General features: G+C 45.3%; 1 protein-coding gene and 1 pseudogene across 8 annotated transcripts in view; both read left to right on the forward strand.

The window, feature by feature from the left end:
* The window catches only part of LOC135913107 (techylectin-5A-like), a 52,716-nt gene extending 32,018 nt beyond the window's left edge, over positions 1 to 20,698 (forward strand). For 7 of the 8 annotated variants that reach the window (XM_065445774.2, XM_065445772.1, XM_065445771.1 and 4 more), the window contains 5 exons: positions 2,797 to 2,979; positions 4,453 to 4,595; positions 6,661 to 6,766; positions 10,715 to 10,882; positions 19,268 to 20,698. In XM_065445774.2, coding sequence (XP_065301846.1) covers positions 2,829 to 2,979; positions 4,453 to 4,595; positions 6,661 to 6,766; positions 10,715 to 10,882; positions 19,268 to 19,563 — 864 coding nt within the window. In that variant the 5' untranslated portion in view covers positions 2,797 to 2,828 and the 3' untranslated portion in view covers positions 19,564 to 20,698. The remainder of the gene's footprint in view (positions 1 to 2,796; positions 2,980 to 4,452; positions 4,596 to 6,660; positions 6,767 to 10,714; positions 10,883 to 19,267) is intronic. The other variant, XM_065445773.2, reaches the window with a different exon arrangement.
* On the forward strand, positions 15,281 to 17,233 carry LOC139055961 (piggyBac transposable element-derived protein 3-like; annotated as a pseudogene).
* Positions 20,699 to 22,626: the final 1,928 nt, after the last annotated feature.

Genomic DNA, 22,626 nt, shown 5'->3' on the forward strand with positions numbered 1-22,626 from the left:
CGCTGTCACCGTGAGCCGGCTGCCACCTTTCACGAATGTTGAAAATATAAATTCTCTCTTGTTTTTTAGCCATGTGCGTCTTTTTTTTGTCCTTACAAGGTTGCCTTGTCAACCATTTGCGCCCATAGGCACTAATGCTTTTCGCTATTTTCCACCTCTTTCTGGGAGGTCACACAAGCCATGTGCCTCAATGCTGCTCTGACGAAACCCCTGTGCCGTCGCACTCATTTGCTGTCACCTTAGACAAACCCTAGGCGTACCTTCTCTTGGTCTTTTACACTGGAAACTGTAATAGACTCATTCTGAGAGCCGTTGCCATTGGCCATATTGTCCGCCACCGCCGTTGTCCGGTATCCGTCGCAGCTATCGCCAGGCTCCTACCCACTGCGGGGATTGGCCAAAATATGTTTAGATTGCCTTGAGGACGTAAAAAGTCACAGGCAGGCGTCAGTCGTGCGCGAAATACCTGTGTGGCATACCTAATAAAAGCAAGCACGCTAGGTGATTGTCACTGCGCCGTTTAAAAGGGATGCCGATAATCCATCGTTAGCACCGTATCGTGTCACTTGTCGCGCAATGTTAGATGCGCGCCGCGTAGCGTAGAAACGCACGCACTTTGCACTGCATTACACAGGGCATTGCACAGGGTCGCACGTCATCTAGCAGTTGCATAGGTAGCGGTGCAAGGTTGTTTGTGTTTTGAATCACGTATGTGGCTCCTATCCATTTCGTGGGATTGGCGAAGAAATGAATGTATTGTCTTGAGGAAGATACATAATAAGGAAATGTATATCAATGCCTGAATCAGAAACATTTATAGCCTACTTGACTAGGTCAAGCAGGCTAGGTGACTGTCCCCAGCCCGTTTAAAGGGTATGCCAGTAATTCAACAACACCAGCGTCGTCGCGTCCAAGTTTGCCACTCATGGCTTGATGGGACATGCGCCCGCTAGCATCGATACATGCAAACTTCACATTGGGCTTTTGTTAGATTACACCAGGTTTGCCGACAGGTGACAGCCGCACGTTGCATGTAGCGGGACCTGGATAACTCAAGCAGCCTTGGGGATTATTAAATGGATAGGGGATGCAAATAAATCATTATCACCCGTCATCAAAATCATCGTATCGTGCCACGGGTCAAGGGGTGTTATATACGACGCGTAGCCTGTATACTTGTTTTCACTTCGCTACACTTTATGGCACTTGTGTTGTCTACACCTAACGCCATCCTTGTTTGTTCGCGCTTGACGGTGATCAACTACACCCTATGGCGCCTCCTCGGAAGCCACGAACCGGTGCTGAAGAAGCGAATCATAGAGCTACGCGTGCGGCTGCAATCCGGCATCGTCGGGCTCAACAGGCCGCTGTACAGACAGCAGCACAAGCCGCAGCTCGCCATCGACTATGCGTGGACAGTTCATATTGATCTCGCTAAAACTACGACAAAAGATGTCGCCAGCAAATACCCTGCAGTGCGTTCGGTGGGAAAGGGAGCTGCTATGGTGCAGCTCCTCCAGCTTACGCTGTGACTGAGCTGGGTGTGCGGCAGAGGCCTGTGACTTGTTTATTTTACCTGAATTTTCTGCTCTTTAGGCAGCCCAATAACGCCCAAATCACCATTGCAACCTTGTTGATGGGATCGAGAAAATCGTGCTCTTCGATAGTGCAAAAGGATGTCAACTCTTTGTCATCGGCTGCTGTGTGCTCGGGAATGGCAGAACCGTATCCGGCAGTTTCGTGCAGTGACGTGCGTCCAACCTGTGTATAGGTGTCAAAGTTCCCTATTTATATGGACAGATGAAGCAGAAGCACAGGGTATGTGGCACAGCATCGTAATAATTACGCCTATCACTCTGAGAAGGCATATCTCACCGATCTCCAATTACACCTGCCTAATGTCAGATGACTTTCACGTGCCCATAGCAATGTTAGAGATTGTGCTATTTCATACACAATCTAGCTGATACACCCCCTAGTTGATTGCCCACCCCGGGTACCCTTGCTATCTGGTACTCATTCTGTCACTCTAGCAGACAACTGCTTATCTTCCTCACGCATTACATCTCCGGCCCAGCTCAATTTCCTCTTCGTGTCAACCAGAATACTAGGTTACCCTCGTCTGCTCTCTAATGCTCACCGGTCTATTACCGTCCGTTAACGTTAGCCTTACCATTTATCGCTCCATCGCTTGCTACGCAGTCCTTGAATTATTCTCAAGCTGCTTTTGTAAACCTGCTAGGTTTTGCCCCATATATTAGTACAGGTAGGCAAAACATTTCAAGCAGACTGGCAAGCTGCCGGTCATAACTTGGTAATGCCCCCTGCATGTACTCTAACTCGGTTTCTGTTCTGTGAACTTGCTCCTCGTGCTCAGGTTCCCTACTGGCGTTTTGGTTGTAAAGTTTTACACACTGTTTCAGTGATTCGAGAAGCAGTCCGCCTATAACGAATTCTCGTTGCTTTGCCAAAAATTCGTGATTCGCAGTCACCCTATTCGTTGCATGGAGTAGCTGTTCAGCATCGGGTTTTTATGCACAAGGTCTAAAGGTCAAACCCTCGTAGAGGGCACTAAATTTCCAGATTTGGAGGGGCGGCTGTAAACTGTAAAAAACAGACACGATTGGTTCAGGTGTGACCAAACTTGGAAGACCCCCTTCACTGAGCTACAAAAAGAAACTCTCTCGCCAGAACACGAAATGGCTTCCCTGGTGCGGTATCTCAGGGATGTATCTTCTTATGGCCCCTAAAATATATTTCTTACGGTGTGGTTTGCGTGTCATTTTTCTGTTTCAGCCGGCTGGAATCTCAATAGGTATAGTGGAAAAATGGACTGGAGAGTGCCAAGCATCAGCCTGATGATCTTGTATTCGGCTTTAAGTGCAAGCGGTGTCGAGGCTGCTGTTGTTGCTCCACCTGGCTTAGTCCAAGCCGAAGAACGCATGAAGGAGCTCGTGGACCTCTTCTCCGACATCAGATGTGAGCCAATCCCTTGTTTTCACTCGCGCGGTATGGTTCCATGGGACCAGTACAAACAACTACCTGCTGGTAGTTGTTTCTATAACGCACTGTATGGCTCACGCACTGTACTGCTCTTAGTTGTAAATTAACCGTTTGAAATGCTTTAGGCTCGCGGTTAGACACGAAAATGATACGTGGGTACTACAGGCATGACGGTGAACTATCCATGTATTTACATCAGAGGGAGAAGACTGTCGGCATAGACTGCATGTGTTTTTAGGGTGTTTTTTTTTGCTGCCGCGGTTGCACATGGTTTGCCGTTAAACTCCGGCTCACATTTAGCGTTACATGCACATTTCCTAGGCATGACATGTATGGTTGTTCCGCTGATGCGCTTGAAGCCTTGAACAATGATCAGTGCCGATATGCACGTTTTGGTACAAATGCTCCTACAGTGCATTGAACTTCTAATTTTTAGTTTTTTACAGCGAAACGTTTTACTGCTAGGGTTCCGTGGAATTTTTGTTTCCGTCAACAAATCTGCGTGGGCAAAGACTAAGCTCCCAAATTTGATGCAAAATTGCTTCTTTCTGCTAAAAGCTTATAAATCTCATCACATTGATATGTATTTTCCGTAGATTAGTTATCAATACGCGCCGCTTTCAAGATCAGTACACCCCCATGTAGGTTATATATCGTTTGCTTGCTTACGGCGGTAAGAGTCATTGCTTAACGGGGTATGAGCAACTGATTCTCGTAAGTGACGGACACATTTCTTGTTGGTTAGGCATAGAAATGCTTACACATTTATTAACAGAGGTGGGATGAGAACGTGTGTGCGCAAGTATTGTCACGATCAGTACCGATCTAGAAAATAAAGGTGTCTGTAGCTTTTCTTCAAAAGTATGTGTCAATTTTGTGTCGTGCGCTAAACAGCTTCGCTGGTCATCCATCTTCACAGAGGGGAATGGCTCATGATTTTTTGTTGCTATATGTTTATTTGATAAATACTGTAGACTGTATTTGATTCGTGAAAGAATGGCTTCGAGAAGAAATAGGGTTATCAAAATTCACAAATATGAGGCAACGGCCTTATTGAAACTTAGGATGGGTGATCGACCTATAAGGAAAGGTACATCTGTCAGACTAACTGTATGGTGAACACGGTTGTACCAGAAGTACGCAGGAAAGAGCACTCGTATAAAATAATAACGGATGACAATGCTGAAAACCGAGACGCCTTGAGTGCCATCAAACATCAGGTGCCTAAAAGTGTTAGAGATAAAGAGCTTGAATTCTAAAAAAGGGTATCGTAAAATAAACTTCATTTATAAGCACCTATGTTATCCTATCTCATTGGGCTTAGAGCATCAGTGCCAGTGCATTTTGAAAGGCATCTTGACACCCATTTGACGCAAGGAAACCAGCTTTTGTTGACTTTGAAAATTTGAAAGAGCGCTGTTGTAGCATTTGTGAGCTCGTCTTTTGCAGGCAGTATACGGCCCCGCCATTGCGCGGACAATTTCCAGGCCGGTCAGACGGTGAGTGGCCTGTACAAAATATTTCTTGGCAAAGACGACGTCACAGGGAAAGTGGTCTACTGCGACATGGACACAGATGGAGGAGGTTGGACGGTGCGTACCGCCAATCCTTATTTCTTAAATGGCGTGCGCCGCTTCCGGACTTGAACTCTGCTCTAATAGGGGAGATAACATTACTGCCTTACCGTTGCTGATACCAACTGTCATGAATGCGCGTGCGCGGAGTTTATTCGGCTCCAATACTCTTACTGGAGCGGATCCCACCAGTTACTCTGACGCGTATCAAAATTTCAGTATTCAGGCGGCCTGCTTCGCTCCCAATTCGTTCCTGTTACATTCCCACTTTTTTTCTTAATTCGGAAGTTTGCCCAACGACACAAACAAACAAATATATATACAGGCCGCTGTTGAGCGATATAGATCCGCAGTGACTACGAAATTCATGGTAAAATCAGACATCACTATAAGTTTATTCGTACGCTGCGGACAAAATATATGCGCGCTGTTCTTCTTCTTATTGATAATAATTGTTTGTGTTGGCGTTCGTACGCCTACGGGGGCTGCCTCAAAGGCGCAAGAGCGTTGATTCCACCTAGCAGATGGCTCCAGAGCGCTGCGATGTTTCTTAATGGGGTGGCTCAATCTCTTGAACGCAAATAGACACACCTAGCCGCCTCCATGCTTGGACTGTCCCGAGATTGCCATACTACTGAGGCAGACACAACTCTAAGCTAAGATCACGCAACGAACTGGAAAAGTCAGCAGCTTATGTAATGAATGCCGAGTCAGACTGCTGCGGCGCGCAAAATCTACTGTACACTACCGACATAACTGGACGCAAGGGGTTATTTGTGTGCAGTAGGTGAAGGTAAGCTGCCAAATAACTATGTATTTTAAATATCCCCTAATATTTGTGCACTATGTGCCGCCCGTAATTTGTGCCAAACTTGAAAAAAAATTTGTGCAAGTAAAATGTGGTTGCAGAAAACGAAAGTAATGGTAGCCGTCGCTTGGAAAAAAATCAGAGTATTTTTTGTATTTTTGCTAATGTATAATGGGTCACTGGTTAAATTAGTTGTTCAGCTACTGGAATAAGGAATTCAGATCAAAGGTGTAAATGAGAAAAGTATTCACCTTCTCAAAAAATTCACGAACCAACTTTCTGCTGACTAATACGAGCTAAATCAAGTTTTCCTTTTTTAAGGCCTGAAAGAAGGCCCGCGACATAGGCAAAAAAGAGCTGTGGGAAACACGAAATCCATTTAAAACCCCACTAGAAAGTGCCATGCGAGTTTTCTCGTGGCAATTTAACAGAATATTGCAACATTTCACCCTAACAATACGTTGACTAGTTTCAGGCATAATTTCTTGTTTGTATGCCTTACAATATATGTCAACGTTCTGTAGCAAAGGCGGCCTAATCAGTTTGAGCGCGTATTGTGAGTGGCGTGGCGCATTTTCGAGTATAAACAAACACCAGCGGCAACTGTTGAATGCACCGTTAGACGTGAATAAATAATTGTGCAGAAACCAGTCATCATGATTGACAATATGAAGGAACACTGCAATGCTCCTAGAAAGATATTCGCTTTCATTTTCGCTTTTTCAAGCGTCGTATGTCTTACAAAGTTTCTAGTTCGTGCACACTGCGTCGTGCTCGCTACACACACCCGCACTTTTCCGTTGGACCCCCGGTTGGCGAAATGAGGTTTAATGATACAAAGAAATCCGAGAACGATGGGGATCCGCACTGTCTTGCCAAATCCCTGTTTTCTTATTGATTGTCCACGATCAAACACGTGCTTATTATGTGCCATAATCACTCCTTGAGACTTCTGGCGCTTGCGTTATGTGCAAGTTTGACAGCAACATCTTTGAGACAATGTTTCATGCTGCACTGTCTTCGGGATCAGCCCATGGCTCTGATTTGAGTACTATTGCCTTTTCTGTTCAAAAGCTAGTCGAGGAAAGCGTAAATTTCTCACCGAAAGCTTTTGTAGTGTTTCCGGTTCTTCACCCTCACTGTTGCATGACAACACTGTGATGCTGACGCATTGCTGTCAAATGTCTGGCAAAAGCCCGTTCTACTAACCTCTATAGCTCAATGATCGCTACATCTTAAGGCAATGAAGCCATTTTCTCTGTGTACGTTGTGCAGGTCATTCAGAGGCGAGGGCAGTTCGGCAACAGCGTTTACTACTTCTACCGCAACTGGACGGAGTATGCCACCGGCTTTGGCGACCCTGCCAAAGAATACTGGCTCGGTAAGCGTATGTTGCAGACCTCATGTGTCTCACATCATGACAAAAAAAAGCCCTCTTCTTCTTTAAACGTTGGCACATGATAGAGGCGCACTGCTGCTTTGCTTTCTGGCTTTCCCGGCAATTGTAGGCACATCAATAATTTGAAATGTAGCCATACGTCTGTTTATAAAAGTCCAAGAAAAGATAAACGTCATAGGAAAGAATAAAAATCTATTTTCAGTGGTATCCTTCGTTTTCTTATCTACCTTTTCTCCACGGAGTTAGCGCCTGCCACTTGGTTGTTTCGTGGTTGCCTTCGGTTGGCCGGATATGAACATGCGCTCTTATGTTTTAGTCCCTGCGCCAAGCGATCAGATAGTGAGCAAGTTTACTATTTCGTGCTGGTAATACAGAGACGCCAGTTCTCTTCGTTGAAATAAAACCGAAATACGCAAAATAGTTCGCGACATATACGCGCACCACGGCTGATAATGCACGTCGCATGTTTGCACCCCCAAGAGATATTTACGCGTACTGTAGTTACAAATGCACCGAAGGGCTTCCCTGATTCCCTTATATGAACGGTCATTCTGTAAATTTCTGAAAGTACAATGCTAAACGTCTGAAATCATTCCGCAGCACGCGAGAGCAATACATTCAATCACCGCCGCGCCGGATCTGCACAATTCAGAGAGGAGGAAGGGCTCGCTGCGTACCCTTTCCTCCTCTCCCGATGAAAAGGTCTATATGACAGGAGCGAGTCAGAGTGGAAAGGTGATCGGAGAAACTCACTTTTCACCACACAGCGTCCAATGTGCACAATCCCCTCTGGAGTTCCCTGGGCGTCGCTACGTTAGCCTCTAGACAACTATAGTTATCCCTGACTCTCATCAGAAGCATTAGCACAAGCTGCAGCGCTTGTCTTTCTACTAAGGTGCGAGTAAAGAGGGGCTGTAGATAGAACTTTTGCGAGAAGGGAGGAGAAGAGGCCTTTCCCATACAAGAGAGGGTGCGGGAGGTGACGCGAGACGGCAGAGACACCGTATTACTATACGACAGTGGTTGCGGGGAAACTGGATAAGTTTAAGTTCAAGGTACGGTACAGTACGTTGCTGATATTTCTGTTAAATATACGCCATGCAAATATGTAAAGCGGACAAACTACGCAGGGCATGCGGAAGCAGAGCCACAATAATTAGAGCTCACTGCAGGGTCGAGGCGACACTGCGACACTACGCAAGCGGTCGAACATCAAATCAACACTCCTGTGGCCGCTGCGGTAGCTTTGCAGCTATGGCATTTCTAGAGGTCGAGGATTTGATCCCAAGTGCGGCAGCCACATTTCGTAAAGGGCGTAATAGAAAACGCATGTGCACGTAGATTTTGGCAGACATTAGAGAACATCACGGTGTCGAAAATTAATCCGGAGTCTATCGCTACAGCGTGCGTCATAATCCGATTGTGGTTTTAGCGAGTACAGCCCCATAACTCAATTCCAGTTTACTACTTTTTACATGGTAGGGTGTGCCATGTGCGGCAATGACAATGCTCAATCCTCTGAGAGATTATCAAATATGGTGCACAACAACGCCTCAAGCAAGCACCTCTCCCGGTGTGATCTGCGTACTACGCAGTAAACAGCAATAGTGCACGCAACGTAACGTAAAACATCAATTCACCACTCTCGTCTGAGACTAAACGTTGAAGAAATTAAGCTTTAGCCGTCAAAATCACCCCTAACTGTGGTCAATCATAGCTTCAGCATGGGAAGCTTCGCTTACATCGATTCCGATAGTGCGTGGGATCTGAATAATTTTTTTCACAAGTGGCTTCGATGCCGCTCGTCATGGCAGCGTTCCCATACTTCTCCTTGCGCTTGTGCCACTGCTCGCGGCTTCGTCATCGGCTTCGTCAGCTGCCTCAAATGCCGCTCATCATGCAAGCGTTGCCATACTGCCCATGACTCTGCGAAAGCGCTGGCAGCACTGATCTACTACCGCTCTGTGCGGTGATTTCGGTCTGAAAGCATCGCGAAATGAAAAGTCGTATAAAGCTGCGCTCAGATTTTGCATTAGAGAGTATCGTAATCGCAAAAAATTTATTCCTAACGGTGAAGGATTTTCCTGAAAGGTGGCTCTTGGGCTGAGCAGTTCCCACCATGTCTTGCAAGCCTAGATCCGCGTGCAGCCAACAACATTCTTCTTCCATTCCTCCTACTTGTTGCTTTAAATGCTTCAGTTGACCGTTGTTGTATGTCCTTCATTGCACTCAATGAAATTCGCAAACTCGTCCAGCAATGAACATATTTCTGCGAGAAAATGAAGTTCTTGTGGATTAGCACACAAGGAGAACATCGCGATGAATCGTAGTGGCCTCGAAGTTACAGACTCTACAGAAAACTGCATTCAGCGTGGTGAATCCTCTCTGGCGTCGCAGTGGTTATAAGCACGGGAAGATATGATAGTGGACCGAAGTCAGTGTAAACCCTCGCTGTGTGGGCGCAGTGGCTATGGTGTTGAATTATTAAGTCCGAAAGTATGGGATTGAGTCCCGGCCGTAACAGCAGCATCTCAATTTCCGTGAAATGCAAAAACGCCAATGTAACGTTCGCGTGATGTACGCAGTTTTAGGAGTTATAGTCAGAGAGTGAGTATGTACACGCTTTTGCTAGGACTAGGAGTTCAACCCACCTAAATAAACCTTTTAGCCGTTTCTTTTTTTTTCTTTTTTGCTATGTCCGTTTTATGCTTTCCAGAAACGTTGTGCCCGTCCCAGCTATCGACATAAATGACAAAAAAGTCAGTTTCCCCCGAAAAGCGAAGCATCAATTGCGCCAGCAAATTAGCGGTTAGCTAGTTATTCTAAGTGGGGATAATACTTTTATCGGCCGTATAACCTTGTGAACATAGACACACCAATTTAACAAGCCTGCTGTCATGCGTCCACAGGCGAACATGAACACATCTTATTCGATGACCAAGAAACTCACTGTCAAAACGCTGGAGTGACGAAACGCAGCAGCAGCAGTAAGCGAATTCACCTTTGTCCTCCGTCTCTTACCAACGCAAACAAAGCCGCGAAAACAGAGCGCACGGTGGACTCTGTCTACGTCGCGGTTACTTTGAAGCTACAACGGCCCAGGCGAACGCGCGTGGCCCTCCGTGCCGCTCAAAGACTTCCGGAATTTTCTGCCGCAACGGCCGTATATTTATGGGGGGCGTATTGCAAAAATTACTTGTTCACCGAGCTGTGCGTCTACGTTGAAAAACAAGATGTGGTCAAACTTAATCCTGAGCATGATATTACGGTTCCTCATATAGACCGCGAGTTACTTTCGGACGTTGAACCCTATATTTGAACTCTCCAAAGGAATAACCACTTCAACTTTGCACAATATAAGTTTGTTTCATGTTTGCATCGTGAAGTCATGGGACACATGTGAGAAGCTCCGCGCCCAACTTTAGCCTTTTTTGTTTTTTTGCGCCATCACTTCTTGACACCGAGTGTATAGGTTTTATTCGGTGTCCTACTCAGTCGATGGTAATGGTGCAAAAGAACAGGAAATCAAGAAAAAAACAGGCAAATAGCATGCACTTTCTTCTTCTTTGCTTCCCTTGCTAACCTTTCGTTTCACAAACATCAACAGTTATACAGCAACTAGCCCAAAATTCGTTCTTTGCTTTTCAACTTTGACTGTTATTCAAGCAACTGGACGAAAGGGACAGGTTTAGAGATCTAACCACAGTGTGAATTTGTATATGTTCACCTCCTTCTCACATCATCATCATCATCATCAGCATCATCATCATCATTCATCAGCCCTTTTCCTCCCCGTCTCTTTTTTCTTTTACACAGTGTAGTGTAGCAGGCCAGAGTACGGTATAGTTCAGTTCGACCTTTATGGCTTTCTGTAAATAAATTTATCTCTCCCTCTCTTTCTTGACTCTTATTTTTGTTTGTCCGAAACAGGCAACAGAGCGCTACATACTTTGACGTCGACTGCAGAAAGCATGGAGCTGAAGGTTGTTTTGACGAATCACACCGGTGAAAACATCTCTGTCCTCTACGAAAGCTTCAAGGTCGGCTCGGAGAAAGCACACTTCAAGTTGTTGATGGGAAGCTACTTTGGTCCTCGTGGTAAGAATACATATATTTATATCTAAGTCGAAAAAGAGCGAATCAAGAAAATAGGTGCTTCATATGGAATCCCAGGGCTTATACGTATTTTTTTTTTAATTCGAGCAACTTCTTTTTTTTAGACAGTAAGTTAGCACTGTGCTGCGCCAGGCAATAGTGAGGGGAACATTTCTGTCATGAAACTCTTCATTTCCGAGACGCACTCAGATCAACATGCAGCTAATGAATTGTTCCCTACACCAATCACTGGCCGTGCTCTCAGTCACCACAGTAGGACAAGTTACTCTTGCTCAAGTTACGCATCGGGTGTGTAAATGTCGCATATCGCCTTCGTCGACAAGGACGTGCGCCGAGACTATCGTGCCTCGCTTTTAGGCAGCCCAGCGAAGCAGTGGCGCACTTTTTAGACTGTCCCACTTTCTGTAACTGTCTCTCTGTGTTGCCGAGAACGACTCAACAACATACTTTTGGGCGACCTGTGCTTACGGATACATATATTATTATAGTCTTACCAAGGGTCCTGTGTCAACTGGCTAATACGCAGTGTGGCGCAGCCGGTTAACGTGTATGGTTGCTGTCCTTGAGGGACCCTTGTGACGGGGGGTTCGATTCAACTCAGCGTGCGAGATGTAAGGGATCTTTTCGTTATTGTAGAGTGGCACACTTCCAGTAGCACATACGTGTCACCAAAGTTGGCGTAAAAGACATTCATTGAAGAGCGGCACACCGCATACTGGAATATACCCGGTGACCCAAGTTGGCATTAAAGATGAAGATTCGTAACCACCAGAGACAAAGTGGCACATTCTCAGCACTCAAAATCGTCATCAAGGAGTTTCTTCGAACAGCGGCACCTGCCCAGTCCCGCATCTAGAGGGAACCATGTCACCGTGATAGAAGTACCTGGAAGAGCGGCATATATGTACACACTGCCAGATAATCAGCGACCCAAGTTTGTGTTATAGTCGGTTTCGAAGCTGTTACCTCAGCAAAGCAGCCCGATGCGCTACTCCTTCAACCACTGACTACCCTGCGACCGAGGTAGGCGGAAAAACGGTTGCTTATGTTCATGCCTACAGACACACACACACACACACACACATACATACATACATACATACATACATACATACATACATACATACATACATACATACATACATACATACATACATACATACATACATACATACATACATACATACATACATACATACATACATAGAAAGCGTGCAGAAAGCCCTTGAAGGAGCTTAAGAATGCTAACAAATTAAAATATAGGGCAGAGCTCACCCATATTACCTGTCCCACCCTCCGATTAGTGGAAATGTGCGAACTATGAGCCTCGTACGGCACCCATGCTGACATTTCGCGCTTTTCTTTGGATACACTGGAGCTTCTGGTGAAGCCACCGGCAGGTCATGGCAGATGCGCAGTGACTCAAGTTGGCGCCCAAGAGATTTACTGAAGAGTGTCGCATACGTAGTGGCACATAAACGGTAGCACGTAGCCATATTATTGGCCCATATTTTAAAATGGGCTACATTTGGGATCAGGCCACACATTTGGCAGTACAGCTAGATAGCTGACAACAAAACTAATCTGACAATGCCAAGAATGCTATTTGAAAGTGAACATAAATTAAATCACGTATGATAGCCGAACGCAGCATTGATCATACAAAACATCAGGCTACATTTTTCATTCTTCCATAAAACGTTTTCGTCTCAGCGCTACAGTACGGTCGAGAAATATGTCGTGGACAAAGGATTGAGATGCTGGCCACAAAAATCAGAATTACTTCTATGCCCACCGACACGCATGGGCCGTAAGAGTTCTATGGATAAACTAAATATCACGCATTTTGCAAATGGCAACCACATACCAATTGTCAAAGCATTAGAGTCCTCGGACCCCACGTATCAGCGAACAGTCACAACGGGAAAACAATCAGATTACTAGAAAACAACGCACAACAAACAATGACACTAAAAAAGAGAATAGCAAATCGCCATAATAGGATGAAAGAGAGAAATCTGGTACGACTAGTCCAGGCTTTTGTCATTAGCCGCATAGTATAAGCAACACCTCACCTAAATCTCCAAGTAGCAGAAAAGACAAATGTCAAAGGCATCAATCATTAGACGCCATTCAAACAAGCCATAGTTTTGCCGATAAATACATCGAATGACAGGTTCCTATAGCCTTAGGTGTCCACAACACGATCGAAGAACTCATAGTAAGCCCATACAATATCGCAATACAAGATGCTAACACAAATACCTACTGCCAGACACATACTTAACAAGCTTAGAGTAACGCATGCATCGCCGTATGGTACTAAAGTAGACATTCCATACGACATAAGGAAGCAGCTTGTTATCCCACCGCTATCCAAAAACATGCATCCCGAACACCACAGGGAATTGCGGGAGGAAAGGGCAAGGGCTATACAGAGCATATTCCAATGCTCTCAGGATGTGGTGTACGTCGACGAGGCAGAGTACACGACTAATCAGAATATGCCTATCGTTGCAGTGAACACGGAAGGTGATCTTAAGGTTAGCGGATGTATTAAAACCAACAGAGCCCAGGTGGCTGAGCAATCGGCCATTGCTCTCGCAATGTCTTCCATAGTGGCCACGACAGTAGTCAGTGATTCTAAAACCGCCATTTATAATTACGCAATCGAGCGCATTTCGCCGAAATCACAACAAATCCTGGCAAACTTCCGTGGTCAGCTGGTTACCATAACATCTGGGCGCCTGCGCATTCCTCCCTCCCCGGCAACATCGTGGCTCGAGGAGTCACAAGCCAAACCACCGGGCCGCCGCGGCTGGAGCTGACAGGGGACCGGATGGTTGGCTACAGAGAGATAATTAACCATTACAGATTGGGGTGGGTGCGTTTTCCTTCCGCACAACCGTCACTTAACCTCTTATGACCTGTTGTCGCGATTTCGCATCATACCGGTTTTAAGCCGCACCACCAGAAGAAAACATCTGTAGCCGCTACCCCTGCGCTCAGAGGGAATCCACAGATGTCTGGCAACACGTGGAAAAGGCAGCGCCATCTATCGTCGATTCAGTAAAGAGCTGACGGCTGCCATTTCTCCAGTTGATGCCGACGAAGAACATTTCTCACTATCCATCCATTGACATCCGTCTCAATTCAAGGTATGTAAGTTTTTTTAATATAAAAAAATTTTGCATGATAGGCACTTGGTTGAATAATGCACGCAGATCACGTAAATAATTTGTTTTTGAAGATTAGTTGTTTTTTCAAGCGTGTGTCGCTTTGTCGCGTTTTCGCATCAACAGGCTGTAGCGTCCCGATTTGTGCACAACTTCGTCTTCCTCGGCATGTGGTCAAAAAACTAGTAATTTTTGTTTTTTGCAGTTATTCGGTGCTTTTTGTTCGTGATGGACACCAGAAGGTTCTACGGGATCAGGGTTCCACCCGTTGAAGAAAGCGAAGATAGCTGCCTCAGCGACAGCGATTCGGAATACAGCCCTGACACAGTACATGCTGCCCCATCAGATCAATCTGGGCAGTCTGGGAGCGACACAGGTGCGCAATTTTTTGTTTGTTGGGCGAGTTGCATTCGGCTGCAATGTGAAACGCCGTCAGCGTTCTTTCGTGTTGTATTGCAGTGGCGCGTCTTTTTCTTTTGAAGCCAAAAGCTTCACTACGATAGTCAACACCGCGTTTGTCGGAGCACGAGTGACGTCACGCACTGCGCAGGCTACTGCCCACATAGAGTTTCTCACTACATTACCTAGAGGGAAATCTGGCGCTGCTGCGCTGTGGTATGCATGGGAATGCCGGTATATTGTGGATTCGGATTGGCATCGTTCTCGTAGAGACAGGACACCTTGAAGACGCGCTTGGCAAGTACCGTTCCGTCCGTCACAATGATTCATTTTGTACTAGAGCAGCACGTGAAAAGCTGTTTTAGCTTTATTATTACGCGAAAACATGTTTTGTTTAACTATGAGAACTTGTTATTGTGTGTACGACTACATTTTACGTAAAAAGTATCAGCGGGCCGCTAAAGTTGGAGGACAGACGACAAGGTTCGCTCTCGCTTTGAAACAGTTGGTCGTCTGTTCTTGCTTTTCTTCCCTTGGTCATGCATCGTGGGTGAGTAAAGATGTAATATGCGTGAATGGAAACATTTTATGAAGATTTTACTTTGAGAACGCGTTATTTGCGTAGCCATATCCACGTTTTAGACGAAGCCTCTTAGAACACCAGCCAACACGAGCCTCGCAGACACATATACCGTCATTCCCATGACGGCACGGTGTCCCCTTAAGAAACTCCCATAGAGGGTGGCGCCAGATTACCCTCTAGGTGTTATAGTGAGAAACTCTATGACTGCCCATGTGCGCCGTCGCTTCTCCGCGCCACCGTTTGACCTTTCGCCGCAGCCGTGCGCATTTGAAAGGAGGGGTATATAAGGCGCGCTTGCCCATAGAACAGGCGCACGCTGCCGCGCGCTATGCGTCATCGTTTGACGTTCGCCGCAAGCGCGTGTTTATCGCGGATCACCGCAGCTTTTCGCTTCGAGATATCCAGGCCCTTAGCTAAGCCCCAGCCAATTTTTTCAAGCCAAGGTTTTTGTGGCTTCTCAAATGTGGTTTGCGACCTCGCAGTGATTTCTTTTTCTTTTTTTGTTTGCAGATGAAGAAGGTGAAACGGAAGAGCCGTCAACGTCAAGCGCAAGAAGTTTCCTCTGGAAGCAAGTGAACCATCCGCGGACATGCCACCCTCAATGGGAAGACGGTCTTCCAGACCCTCCAGATGAGCCGAAAGCTCCCATTGCGTACTTCCGGTATTTTTTTGACGACAAGCTTCTTGAGGAGATTACAGACCAGTCCAATCTCTATGCAGTGCAGAAGAATGCCAACAAAGCATTGTGCCTAACACGCGCTGAACTGGAGCAGTTTCTTGGGGCCACAATGTATATGTCCATATACAGGCTTCCGCGATCGCGCATGTACTGGAACCGCGAGATGCGAGTAGAAAAAGTGGCAGAAGTTATGTCACGTGACAGGTGGCAAGCGATAAAGAACAGCCTTCATTTCAACGACAACAATCTCCTACAAGCAAATGCTGGCAAAGACAGGCTCTTCAAAATTCGACCACTCATTGACAATCTGCTGCTCAAATTTCAAATCCTTCCAAAGTCACAGATGCTGGTGGTCGACGAGCAAATTGTGCCGTTCAAAGGCCGCTCCTCACTCAAGCAGTACGTCCCTAGCAAGCCTCACAAGTGGGGCTACAAGATTTTTGTACTTTGCGACACCCACGGACTTGTCTCTGACTTCTCTATATACACAGGGGACATCCGCCCTGTTCCTGGATTACCTGACCTTGGAGCAAGCTCTAATGTTGTGCTCGAGCTTTCGCGCTCCATCCCAGAGAACAAGAGCTACTTGCTCTTTTTTGACAACTGGTTCACATCCATAAAACTGCTGGTAAATTTGCATCAGCGTGGTATTCCAGCAATGGGAACTGCACGCGCAAACAGAATTTCTGGATGCCGACTGCCCAGCGATGCAGAAATGTAGAAGAACGGTAGAGGAAGCCACGTGGAGAGGCAGGCTACTATTGAAGGGGTCGAAGTCCGAGTAGTGAAGTGGTACGACAGCCGGGGAGTGAATATTGCTAGCACATTCGGGAGTGCCCAGCCTCTAGGAAGCTGCCAGTGGTATGACCGCAAAAAGAAAGAAAGATGTGAAGTTGAGCAGCCAGCCATTGTGAAGGCTTACAACACTTTTATGGGTGGAGTCGACCTTCTCGATGGGCTCATGGCGTACTACAGAATTTTTCTGAAGTCGAAGAAATTCTACCTGCGATTTTTTTTTTCATTTTGTGGACATGGCTGTTGTGAGCAGCTGGCTGCTCTACCGGAGGGATTGTGATGCTCTAGGAATCCCAAAGAAACATCAACTGGATCTTCTAGCGTTCAAGGCTTCTCTAGCCAGCTGCTTGTGCGATCAAAACAAGGACGTGATGAAGAAGAGGGGCCGGCCGTCTCTTTCCGTGGAAGGAGAGCTTGAGAAGAAGAAAAGAAGAGGACCAGCAGCTCCAACACCTAATGCTGAAGTCCGTCAAGACAATGTTGGCCACTGGCCTGAAGTGTCGCAGCAACGACAACGATGCAAGATGCCTGGCTGCAAAGGCCAACCTGTTTCCTTCTGCACAAAGTGCAAAGTTCATCTGTGTATAAAAAAAAGTTCAAATTGTTTCATTTCTTTTCATAAGAACTGAGATACAAATGTGCTAAACTCAAAGAAATGAGCTCTCAAGTGTGTTTGAAAATAAACATTTTTTGATCCATTACGACCTGTTGTCGCGTTTTCGCGACATAGCTGTAACTTTCTTCCTAAAACCCCGACACGCATAAAAGTTGCTGTGTAACTTCCTCATAACCAGAACATAAAAAGCCACAGCAAAAATAATTTTTTTATGCAGTATGCTAAATTCAGGCTAGAAGAGGTTAATAAGCAACAGGTGGTGGCATGGCACCTCCTTCAAACGAATACGTATCGAAATCCGGTGACTTATAATTATTATTGCCCAGACCAATATTCGGCCAATTGTAAATTTGGTCAAGAAAGGGTGAACCTGAATCACATTATCTGGGCCAGCCCTCGGGCTCCTCAAAATGGCCAAAAAAATTGAGAATTGGAAGCAGTGGAGTACCGTGTTGCTAGCTCGGCCCCTAAGACCAACTTTTGGCCGTCCATCATGGCGAGGACGCCGCTAGAGCTCAAGGGCTTCTGGCCGCCATCTAGGCGGGGTTGCCCCCCACCCCCACCACTCTGCCGGCTATATAAATAAAGATTATTTCTTTTTTTCTCTCTCTCTCAGCGCTACAGTGTCTTCGACAGACTACAATCCTGGTACATGATAGTCTTGGTAAAACGTTTTTGTGATTCCGAGACACTTTTTCGCGCTTGGATCTCTAATTATGCTTGCTTTTTTTTCTGACAAAGAATATGGTTAAGGAATCGTTTTGGGATTATTTACCATTTTGATTTAGCCATGCCTAAGCAAGGCATACCAGTCCTCGGCTGCAAACTGCCTTGTCCTGTATGTAGCGTAGTATCTGACGCGCAGGGAAAACAAGGGGAATGTGGGTGATGGAAATTGAACGTGATGAGCGAAACGAGAATAACAAGAAACCAGCAGCTAACATTTCTACAAGTGGATTTGTCTTTATCAAGGTGATATATGCTCTTCTGGGCTCGGCATATATGGGTAAGTTCTTTCTAAAGGGGAGAGACGGTAAGGTGGGTAGGCAAAACAGCGGCCGAGCACCTGTGAAGAGTTGAGGGTGTACTATTAAAAGATGGATGTGCCACTGATCGTCGGATGAGGAAAGTGTGGTAACGCCGTGCGTCTACTGATTGTTGACACACGGCTGAGGATACACGTCGACCCGCGGACACACGGTGCTACCACATTGTCCTCCGACGATGTTGCGTAGAGCCTCCTCCTATTCAAGTCTACACCATTGCCGTTAACGCACCCTCCACCGTTGCCCTATCCACCCGTCTTACCATCCTGCTTTCATCTTGTTCTGGTTTCGCTCATACTATAAGACAGACTGAAGAGCTACATGAAGGTCAAACTAGCACCTTTATATTGAAATTTCTCGCGGGAAATCCAGTTGCAGTACATGGGTATATCATCATGTGCATATCTATTGTCTCCTATTCGGCTCACCGTCACGAAGTAAAAGGTGTCGAAACTCGCGAAGTTCAGCATTTGGCTCTTCGAAGTTGGAATATAGTCAATCTTTTGCGATAAAAGAGCGCTTTGCTTAGCACAAATGCCGCGAAACCCATGATGCAATGGCGAGCAGCAGCGCGTACTTCAAAGTGACATCGTCAGCAGCTTTGTTTGATTGATTGTTTTTTTTTTGTCTGGACCATCAATCATTCCCTAATGATTGCAGTCGCTGTATTGGTACTGTAAAATACCAATACTGCCGCATTGCCACAGTATCCCCGCATTGGTATATGGTCATCCGCCACGAGGTGGCCGCACAGCCCTATCGTAGTGCAATTTTTATCTGTTTATCTGCTTTTTTGTATTCTGGTGGTATTGCTTTGGCGTAATGGCTAAAGTAGTTTGGTCAATAGACCTCGTGCGTGAGAATTCTCAGCAAAGAAGGTGGCACTTCACGAAGGGAAAGGAATAGGAGGTGGTGTTTTGAACAGAACTGTTGGGCTTCGTGCTGCCTGTGTAGTGACATTTGCGTCAATTCCTAAAATCATTGATTGTTGTTGATCTTGGTTGCTGGGCTGCTTTGAAACCGTTGCTCCCTATTGAAATGAGCTTAAGTATTCTACAAACCGCAACACGCAGGCTGGGACTCGCTCTACAATTGCAACCACAGCAAATTTTCCACTTTCGACCAGGACCACGACAACACGGAATACCACTGTGCTGAGAAGTACCGCGGCGGCTGGTGGTACAACAATTGTCACTCGGCTAACCTAAACGGTCTCAATTTAAACGGCCCGCACGACAGCTACGCCGACGGCATCGAGTGGAGCATCCGGAATGGCGTAGGTTTCCTGTACCACTACTCTTATCCCAGTGTGACGATGATGATACGACCCGTCACACTGAACAAAAATCACGAGAGTGGGTACCTTTAAGAAACTAAATCTTTGCAAAACAGGAATTGTAAAGGAGTTTTGGCAGGCTTTTGCCTAAATGTTTTGTGGACGCTTTAGGGGCACATTTTCCAGCCGTATGCACATCTTAAGCCTTGTATCAGAAAGTTTTGTCAGAAGTATATCACAAAATTGTGTATTCAGTATTGAAGTTCGTCATCCCTTGTGTTTCAAAAAAGTTACTTTGCTTGGGGGGCACATCTCGCACTGACCCATCAGGTATAATTCAAGGCACGCTTCAGGAACAGGAACGCTTCAAAGTGTCTCGACTTCTATTGTCTCCGCTTTACGAATGTACCTTGTGCGATTTGACATATACATAGTGCGTTTAATCCGTATACTGTGGTAATATGCATTACGATTAACACACTACTGCCGCATTTGTGTCACTGTTATGTTCTTAAATGACGTTAACTTAACGCCTGAGATAGGCAATCATCAGTGTTCAGGCGTTGAAACAGCCAATCTACGGGCGCAATTGGTGATTCTGGTCTACGTACAGCACTTCTAGAGCTTCATTATTGCAGCAGCTTACACAGGATTGTTGGCTGTAATTGCTGACACTGCATTTGCCCCTCCTGGTAAAACAGACGCGTGTTCCACATACCTGCATATGCCTATACGTGGCCCTGAACAGGTCTGCCTTATGATTTCTCAACCTACCCACAACAAATAATGCAGATAGCTACGGCTTGGTATTTCTTCTCATAGAAATGTTCCAAAGAAACTCACTTCTGACAATTCTCACGCTACGGAACTTGTACACTTATTAAAGCAGAGATACACTAGGGAAACAATACAGACAGTATTGTGAGCTGGGTGTTTACTTAAAAATTCCACTGCTTTTCTATCCTATATTGTGCCAAATTCCTGTGTTTATGCTTTTGTTCACAAGTATACTTTAATAATATGTGATTGCATTGTTAATCTTTATGTAACGATATTAAGCGGCAACATTTTTTACACGTGTGGTCCTTTTTGAGCGCTGTATTTGCGTAAAGAGGTCAGTTGCAAGCCTCATAGAATACATGTTTGACAGGAGTGGCCATATCGTTTGTATGCTTTTTGAAAATAAAGTTTTTTCGCTTCTATGGCCGTTAAAGAGCCAATGCACGCATTTTAAGGTGTGGATGTTGCTCTTTCAGCTTTCTTTCTAGCTCTGGACAGCGTAATACGTGGTGCAGTCTACTAGAATATCGAAGGAGTTGGCGATACGCCTGTTTTTCACTGAAAGAAACAATGCAACAAAATTCATGGATTGACACTGTTTCGTAGGTGGGCTTGCACTCGGTACTTGACGGCATTTTTTTTTTTAGTGTCGAGAGGTCTTCTCCTTTTAGTCACGAAATTTTCAGAGAGTAGAGTAGCCCAGCGAGTGGTCACACAGCTCAGGAAATACAGCCACAATAGAGGAAAAAAATGGATGGATATCGGTGTTGGTGGATATCGGTGGCACACTATCACAGTTCGATAAGTGACCACAGCTGGTAATGCTGTTTGAATAGATGGCAACCGTACTACAGCTGCGAAATAGGTGAAATGAGTAGACGGGTCACGAAAGGTTGCAGGCTGGTCGCATAGCAGGTTGCCTTGATCTCCGGACTCATTTAAGATTGAGGAGTGGAGCCTGGTTCTGCTTTGTTTCCAACATACCTGGTCCGAGTGCGCGTCCCAACTTGGGTAAAATTTCTCGGTAACCTTAAAAATACAAGCCAATATCTACAAGCAGAAAAATATTTTTCACCGCAGGACAAATCGAAAACATACCTTCTGCACCCAGCAAATTATGAAAACAGACGCAAGTTAGTAGACTAGAGGTAAATGAGTATGCGAAAAATGTAAATAAACGTGACAAACATTTTATAGGAGGAACGCTTGTCATTTTTTTCTTGCGTGGATCAATAAAGCCACCTTAAAATATTGTCAACTATACATTAGTTGGCCCTCACTATGCCCCATTTCTTAAAGTATGTTGTACCATACCAATCATCCCAAACTGGCGTTCGAGCCCTGAGGATTCATTTTTGAAAAATGGGAGGCTCTTCAATATAAGACAATTCTTCATTTTGCAAAATACTTCTAGTGATATTTTACTGCTGTAAGCACTAAGTGAAATTTGTGGTAAGGCACCAAAATATGCCTAATAAAATTCATAGTTGAAAAATTGATTCTATGGTTATGAAAGCAGAACAAATTTTGTTTCAGAAGAATGATGCGAAGCCTTACACAAAAATTGAATTATATGTTATATATTATATATTATGCAAAAAGGCACCGAGATGTGGATGAACTTGCAAAAAAAAAAAACAGTTTGGCCTAAGTTTATCCGCATCGTTACCATTAATGCTGTCGTAGTAAAGGTATGCGAAATGCCACGTCTGCGTATACATTGTATACTTTTTAAAGTGGCAAAGCTTTCTGAAACTACTTTTTTATGTTAGGGAAAAAACATGAAGAACTGATTTGCAAATAGTGTCAAAATTTGTATCGTAATACATCTAATCGGCATAGCCTCTTGGCAGCTAAGACAAAATGCACGACCTTGAGCATTCCTGCACCGATATCAAGGAGTGTAAACTGCCACGAATTTAATTCCTTCGTTGCGCAGTGGCTACAAGCCGCTTCAGTCAAGAAGGCGCTGCTGGATAACATCGATTTAACCATATATTGCCCTCTGCTACGGGCCTGCTTGGCATCATCACTATGGTTGCGCACTCTCTAGTGGACGTAGTCGGGACAGAATATGGCGAGAGGCAGGAGCAGGATCCGCCATGCTGTACTTGCAACAACTTTGCACAATGGTTCTTAGTCCTACTATGTCGCAATTTTACATGAATACAGCAGCAATTTACTGCGTAACAAGGCTACCATTAGAAATGAACGTAAATAGTTAGGTCCTACAACACAAATAGAACTGCAAGATAAACTAAGCTGCCATCATGTTTGTGAAAATGCAAGTAAAGGCGAAAAAGAATGTGCCACCGTGCTGTGCATGGAAGATCGGCTGGAACCTGAGCTAATGCCAACAAGTGATGTGCTAGTCGA

The sequence above is a fragment of the Dermacentor albipictus genome, chromosome 2 (genome assembly GCF_038994185.2).
Source record: "Dermacentor albipictus isolate Rhodes 1998 colony chromosome 2, USDA_Dalb.pri_finalv2, whole genome shotgun sequence".
NCBI classification, from domain to species: domain Eukaryota; kingdom Metazoa; phylum Arthropoda; class Arachnida; order Ixodida; family Ixodidae; genus Dermacentor; species Dermacentor albipictus.